At 43.8% G+C, this 7,122-nt stretch overlaps 2 protein-coding genes across 2 annotated transcripts; both read right to left on the reverse strand.

The window, feature by feature from the left end:
• Positions 1-313: 313 nt before the first annotated feature.
• Positions 314-1,039, reverse strand: LOC142344350 (uncharacterized). The gene has a single exon (XM_075395938.1). It carries the CDS (start codon positions 1,037-1,039, stop codon positions 314-316), a length of 726 nt encoding a protein of 241 aa, XP_075252053.1.
• Positions 1,040-1,063: 24 nt separating this feature from the next.
• On the reverse strand, positions 1,064-5,924 carry LOC142344351 (uncharacterized). Its single transcript, XM_075395939.1, has 4 exons — positions 5,548-5,924; positions 3,767-5,392; positions 1,764-3,693; positions 1,064-1,600 (listed from the first exon to the last, which is right to left on the reverse strand). Exons 1-4 carry the CDS (start codon positions 5,922-5,924, stop codon positions 1,064-1,066), a joined length of 4,470 nt encoding a protein of 1,489 aa, XP_075252054.1.
• Positions 5,925-7,122: the final 1,198 nt, after the last annotated feature.

The following is a 7,122-nucleotide window of genomic DNA, read 5'->3' on the forward strand; positions in this document are numbered from 1 at the left end:
AGTTTTTTTTCTGATATTGAGTTTTTTATGTGGGTATGTGTGTGTGTGTGTTTCAATGAACTTGTTTCAGTGACCCTCCAGCGAACTTGACAATTGCGGGAATACACGGCATAGGGTTACTGCTGGTCTCTGTACCATTTCTGTAGACCTCTGGATGTCGAAGCTCCTGGCTGTTCAGTCTGAACCTTTGTGTGCTTTCACAGTCCTCCCGAGAGGCCAGATGCCTCTGGGTGTAAAGTCCTTGAGCACCCACACAATGTCACCTTCATCCAGCTCCTCATTTGATCTTTGCCACTTTGTTCTCTTGTTGAGCTCAGGAAAACTCCTTCAGCAGCCTGCTCCAGTAGTGATCAAGTAGTGTCTGCGTCAACTTGAAATCCTTAGAGGAGAACCGCTGGCTGCTGTTCACAAGAAATTTCAAACATATGTGAGGTCTGCGAAGAAAGAAGTGATTCGGAGTAAGTGGTCCCTCATCTGAGATGCTGCAGCCCACATGAGTTAATGGCCTGGAGTTCAGAATTGCCTCGGCCTCTGCCACATCTGTCTGAAAAACTGAGAGTGTTGGTTTCTGACTGCCCAGCACTATTAGTAGACTCCTCTTCGCGGTCTGTATCAGCCTCTCCCAGACTCCTCCGAAGTGTGGTGCCAATGGAGGATTGAAAGTCCCCTGAAATTTTTGTTGATCCATTTGCAGTCTGATGTACTCGTTGTCTGGCTTGTAGGTTCTTTGGAACTTCAACTTCATTGCTTGGTTGTTTCCAATGAAGTTTTTGCCATTGTCACTCACAATGAGGTCAAGGTATCCACGTCGTGATACAAATCTGCAAATGGTCATGAGAAGACAATCGGTTGAGAGGTCATGGCACTCTTCTAGGTGGACAGCTCTTGTGACCAGGCATGTGAACAGGCAGACGCAGTGCATCTGGGTGCCCTCTCTCTTGCCCTCAATATAGAATAGTCCAAACATGTCCATTCCTGTTTTGACGAAGGGGTACTGCTTGTTTACATCTGGGAAACTGAATTCAGGCAGGTCGGCCATCTTCGGTCTCACATTGTCAGCCCTCTATCGTCTGCAAATGAAACAGTATATCCCCAGACTTCTCAGCGCCTTTCTCGACCCAATCATCAGGAAAGTCTGCTGCAGGTGAGCTTTCACATGTTCCACGCCCTGATGGCCACAGTCATGGTGCGCCTTTTCAATCAACAGCCTTGCATTTTTGCTCCTACTATGGAGAACGAGGGGATTTTTCGCACTGTAGGTTAGAGGTGCCTTGTTGAGACTTCCTCCCACCCTCAAGAGTCCGATGTCATCTAGAAAGGGAGTGAAGGGCATCAGCTTGTCTCCTTTCTCGAGATTGCTTCCCTTCAACAGTGTAGAAATTTTTCCTGAGAAAAATTCGTTATGGGACGTTTTGATAAGGTAGTTCCTTGCCCCGTTCTCATCTGATGGAAAATTGTCAGCGTTGGAGGTCCCACGGGATTCGTTTTGTCTTCTAGTTCGGAGTTTTGCCTTGAAGCGTCTTATTGCCTGGAACACTATTCTAGTAGAGTTGAGTAGTCGACTCCATGTTGAAAATTTTTCAACCTCAATGACCGGCGTCTGAAGATGTGTCGCTTGTGTAGCGCATATGTGGGGATCACTGTCCTCTGCAAAATTCCAGGAGTCTTGAGGTAGGTGTGCTTAAAAAGTCCCGTGGTTGAAGCCACAGATTTGGTATGTCTGATGGGATGAGGCCTCGTGTGCCGTGGTCAGCGGGATTCACCTTTCCAGGGATGTGTCTCCAATTGTGTGGGTTGGAATTCTCGTGAATTTTGGTCAATCTGTTGGCAATGTACATTTTCTGTCTTTGATTGGATTGTATCCATCCAAGTGTAGCCGTGCTATCTGTCCAAAAGTGATTTGAGGTTATGATTGTTGTCATCTCGCTCTCACAGAACCCAGCCAGCTCTGCTCCAAGTGTTGCTGCTTCCACTTCCAGTCTTGGAATGCTCAGCTGCTTGATCGGTTCCACCTTTGTTTTGCTGATCACAGATTTCGATGTGCAAGATCCATCGGCGTTGGTTGTCCTCAAATAAACTATGGCAGCAATTGCACTCATTGAGGCATCAGTGAATGTGTGAAGTTGATGGGTCCCATTGGTGTTGGCAATCAAGCATCTAGGAATTTGGAATGAAGTCATGCTGTCGAGCTCATCCATCCACTCCTGTAGCTTTTGCTGGTAGCATTCTGACACAGGTTGATGCCCGTTCCTTCCCTCTTTAATGACTCTTTGGAGAATGCATCTAATTCTGATGGCAAAGGGTGAAATCACTCCAACTGGATCGAACAGAGAAGCTGCCATTGAAAGAACCTTTCTTTGAGTCATCTGTTGTCTCTTGTACAGAAGCTTTGGTTTTGCAAACATCAATTTGTCAGTTTTGGGGTCCCACGTCTGACCAAGGATTCTTTGGGCTTTCATTTCTGCCTTGTCCTCTTCCAGTAGGTTTTCTAATGCGGCTGGTTTGTCGCTCAGCAACATCGTCAGATTGAATCCTCCTGTATGTAAAACAGTTTTGATCTCCTCTGCACTTCTGCGGGCCTCCCCTTCAGAAGAGTAGGTCTGCATGAAAACATCCATGTAGAACTGCTGCATGATTGATTTGTGCGCCTCTGAATGCTCTTGTTTTTTGTCCTTTGCACAATTCTGCAGAACAAAAATCGCACAAGAAGGTGAGCATGTGGCTCCGAAAATGAACCGATTGTATTTGAAGATCTTCTCCTTGCCATTATCTGTCCACAGAAAACGGAGATAGTCCTGGTTTTGTGGTTGGATGCCAATCTGCATGAACATCGCCTCGATGTCAGCTGTGATTGCCACTGAGTACTGTCTGAAGCGGAGAAGAAGGCCATGCAGGTTGCAGAGTAGATCCAGCCCTGTGACCAATGCATCATTGAGTGAGGTACCATTATATTTGGAAGCAGCATTTGTGACTCTGCGGATTTTGTCTGGTCTCTTTTTGTTCATCACTGGGTGATGGGGAAGGTACCAAACAGAGTGTCTGCAACTGGGGTCTGCAGTTGTGATATAGTTTTTATCCAAATCTTTTTTGATTGTTTCCTCGTATCGGTCTCTCAAGTTTGTGTCCCTCTCCAGTCTCTGCTGCAGAGCGTGCCACTGAACTTTTGCCATGAAGTAGTTGTTAGGGAGTTTTTTCCATGGAAGTTCAATCTGGTAACTGTCACCAATATGTTTTATGGTATCATTGAGGATGGACAGGGCTTCTTTGTCATCTGCAGATTGTCCCTTTGAAGAACACTGTTTGAAGTTAACTCCTTCAATTGTCCAGAAGAGTTGGAGAAAATCTTCATCTGTATAGTCTTGTTGTCTCCTGATATGATTGAAAAGTGTTATGCTTGTGCTGTTTGAATGTCCGACCCTCTTCTGTGTGTACCTCTGAGGAATGGGCCCTGTCAGTGTCCAGCCAAGCAGAGTGTTGACTCCGTATGGGGTGCCAGTGGGTCCTGTTGTGAACTGTTTGGGAACCGTTGCTGTGAATGCATCTGCTCCAATCAGAATTCCGATCCGGTTGTCTCTGATTGTTGGAAATCTTGTGTTCTGGAGATGAGAGTGGTCTCTGCAGATCTCATTCAACATTTCAATTTGAACTCTGGGCATTCGAAACTCCTCCATTGCTGTTGCGTACACAGGGATTCTGATCACAGGACAATTGCTGCACAAAGCTCTTATGCCGATCAAGACATCTGCTGTTATAACTGAGTGTTCACCGTGAAGTGAAGCTAGTGGTAGGGTTATGTCTTTCGGTTGTTAAACTGTTGTCACTGCCACTGTCCAAAAAAGCGTAGGTTTCAATGCAAAGATCTCTGTTGAAAAGTGTTACTGGTATCGCCTGCAATTGTATCTGCGGTCTGATTAATGAAGTTTCCTGTTGGTTGCTGCAGGTGTAGTTTTGTTGCGAAGTAGTTGCTTGCTGTTGGGCTACAGTGCGTTGATTGTTACTCTGCTGTCTGTTGACGCTGTACTGCGCGTTCATCGGCTGAGGGTGAAAACCACTTTTGTTCCAGTTGCCCCTGTGTGAAGTGCTGCTGTTAGATCCACTTCGCTTGTTCTGGTTTCCACTCTGTTGGTTGTAGTTTGAACTCGTCTGGTGCCTTTGGTTTTCATTATTAAAGTTACGTCTAAAGCTTGACTGGTTTTGCTTTTTTTGGTTTCTGAAGACATTGTTCTGTGAGATTTGATTCCAGTTCCCAATTGGTTGTGCATTTTGCTGCTGTTGCCTTGCATCTGTCCTATGGAGCGTTGAGTGATGGAAGCCATTGCATCTGTCCACAAGGCACCTTGTTTTCGTTTGGCAGAGACCCTTTTCGTGAGCTCTTAGACAGTTAGGGCAGAGATTGATTCTCCTCACACTACCCTGTCGGTCATATACTGACTTTTCCAAGTATTCGGGACAACGACCAAGGTTGTGGTTTTGTGAGCTGAGTTGACATGACACATCTGGTGGCCCCCTTCTAGAAAAAGTGTTCACTCTGGTTCTCTGGTTCCGTTGTGGGGAGATGTTCTCGCACGCCTCTGCGTAGGAGTCAATCCAATCAGCAAAGTGGGTAAGGTTAGGTTGCAGCAAGCCTTGGCTTCTTGTGTGCTGATTCCATCTGATTATCATGTTAGGGTTCAGTTTGTCTCTGGCCATTCTCAAGACAGCTGAAGACTTCAAATCAGCTTCAAAGTTGTGGAGCCGGAAGGTTTGTACAAGTCTCTTCAAGAAAGACGAGAAGCTCACAAAAGAGTTTGGTTCGTCTAATCTGGGTTTTGGCCATTTCTCTAATTGATCCAGGTATGCAGCGAGAATATGCTGTGGTTTGCCAAACTTTTTGGTCAGTTCAGCGATGGCTTCATGGTAGTAATCACCATTGTAGGAGTATCCACTTATGGAACCTCCTGCTTTATGTGTTACAGCGTTTTGGAGGTATGTCATTTTTTGGGCGTCTGAGAGGCCACTGTTGTTGTGAATGGTTGCTTTGAAGAAACTGAACCATTGATGCCATTTCAGAGGGTCACCTGTGAAATTGTCAATTGAAGTCTTAGGCAAACTCAATGTGTTCTGTATCATCAGTGCTTGGTGTTGCATCCAGTCTGGTGGGAAACTCGGAAAGCTATTGTATAGGTTGTTGTTATAGCCGTTTTTATTGCGTCCATCACGTCCACTGAAATTGTTCACTGGTAGTTGATTGATTTGCGGTGTGTACCTATGGCTTATGGTTGGAGCAGCTTGGTTATTGTTGTGAAAAGAACATGGTTGTTGCAAATGCCCTGCTCTGCTGTCCTCAATTTCAAGTAGGCTCTGTCGTTGAACATTGTTCTCTTCTCTCGATCGTTCATCTGTTCTCAGTGCCCTGTGAGAAATTCCCGGTTCCTTCCTTTCTCTTCAATGTTCAGAGTGGGATGAGAACTATCAGGGTCCTCTGATTCGGACGAGTCAGCTTTGTTACTTTACTGGTTGTTGCGGCTTGCGAAATGATGTTTCATTGCTCTATTGCAAAAAGGGTACTGTTTCCTTAATAGATTAGGGGAAGGCGCTGCTGATGTGTTAAAAGCGGATTTAGAGTCACTTGCATCTTTACTGTGTATTTTTGCTCTCGGTTTGCATTTCAGCATGGTTATGTTTCTTTCGGCAGATTCATTAGCAAGTGCTTTCAACTCTTCACTTGTCAGCTGTAGCTTCATGAGTTCATTGCAACTTCTGTCTAACTGCTCTTTTTGAGACCTTAACAGTTTCAAAGTTTCAAGTAGTATGCTTAGACCTTCGTTACTATTGCTTTGTTCTTCGAAGAGGTCTCTTACTGCGTTCCACTCTATCACTTTCAACTGAAGTTGTTGCTTTAGGCTGTTCTTTGCTGCTGATGATGCTTTGGATTTGTTTGGCATATTGATTGTTTTAGAAGACTTTTCTTATTTTACAAAGTTTATACTGCACTGTTACTGCACTAAGTTTCCTTGTAACAGCCCTATTCTATCTTTTGTTTTGTTAAAACCTATTATTTAAATGAGGCTGTTGCTTACTGTGCTTAGATATTGTTTTTTGCTTATTGTTTGTTTTCTATGTTTTTGCTTGTCGCTATCACTAATCAGTGATGTTTGATACAGATGTGATGCTAATCAGAAGTTGCATAGAGTTAAACATTTCCACTAATCAGTGAAATTATTACAAACTTAGATAAATGTGATGTTTACTTCGTTGCTTTTTTGTTTTTCGAGCGCGACTGAAAAAACTCTAACCTGTGGTGGCTAACTTTTGGTTATTGTGTGTGTCTACTGACACTGGTGGGGGGATATCCTCACGTTCCTATAAACCTTAAGGTAGCAAGGGCATACCAGGCCCTGCAACTAATCCTAAGTTAATGTGTGTTAGTGGTGCTTTCAAAATTCACCTAGAGGAGGACCTACTCCTTTCAGAACTAATGCGGAAAGATACTATATTGATCCAACGATAACTAGACGCCTATTAAAATCCAACTTTTGAAATGAAGACTTTCAATTCTGCAAGTAAGGCTAGCCCATCTGTCGTGACTAGGCGTCACACGCAAGCATCCTTCTCAGGAGAACTCTCAAATCAGTCTTCACTTCTAGAGCCACATTAAAAATCAGTTGGATCTTTTGTGATTGTGATCTTTTTGATTAAAACATGTGAAGTTATCAAACCAGAGTTTAAATGTTCAAAGTGTCAAATGTCTAAGTTCCCCCCTATAAAATCAAAAATTCCCCAGTCTGAGTCGAGCAAGTTTCAAAGGTCCCTTTTAGACCCTATGATACGCCAGAAATGTTTATGCTCTTCGGGCTAAGTCTTGCATACCAAGACAATTTTTTATTAATATTTGTATTTCTGAAGGTCGCAAACATGGTAGCAAATCAACCTCTATAAATACATCATAATTCGCGCCATTGGCACACAAGTTGTGGTTAAAAACGGGAAATCCCTTACTATAAATAATATTGAAAGTGAAGTTGAACCACTTCTGACTTCTTCAATAAAATCAACTTAAATAAATAGCTTCAATGGAAATAGGTTGGGGGAATGGAAATCAGGAAATGAATGGGTTTTGGAGGACGAAAGTGTAGGTGGGAG

Source organism: Convolutriloba macropyga, chromosome 8 (assembly GCF_964194025.1).
Source record: "Convolutriloba macropyga chromosome 8, txConMacr16.3, whole genome shotgun sequence".
Lineage (NCBI taxonomy): Eukaryota > Metazoa > Xenacoelomorpha > Acoela > Convolutidae > Convolutriloba > Convolutriloba macropyga.

What these genes read in the sequence shown, in the direction of transcription:
- LOC142344350 (XM_075395938.1), bottom strand. Translation starts at nt 1,039, where the DNA reads ATGGCCGACCTGCCTGAATTCAGTTTCCCAGATGTAAACAAGCAGTAC.
- LOC142344351 (XM_075395939.1), bottom strand. Translation starts at nt 5,924, where the DNA reads ATGCCAAACAAATCCAAAGCATCATCAGCAGCAAAGAACAGCCTAAAG. An exon ending in CCTAATCTATTAAGGAAACA is followed by an intron (nt 5,393 to 5,547) that starts GTACCCTTTTTG and finishes AATTTCTCACAG; the next exon opens with GGCACTGAGAACAGATGAAC. An exon ending in GGAGACACATCCCTGGAAAG is followed by an intron (nt 1,601 to 1,763) that starts GTGAATCCCGCT and finishes ACACATCTTCAG; the next exon opens with ACGCCGGTCATTGAGGTTGA.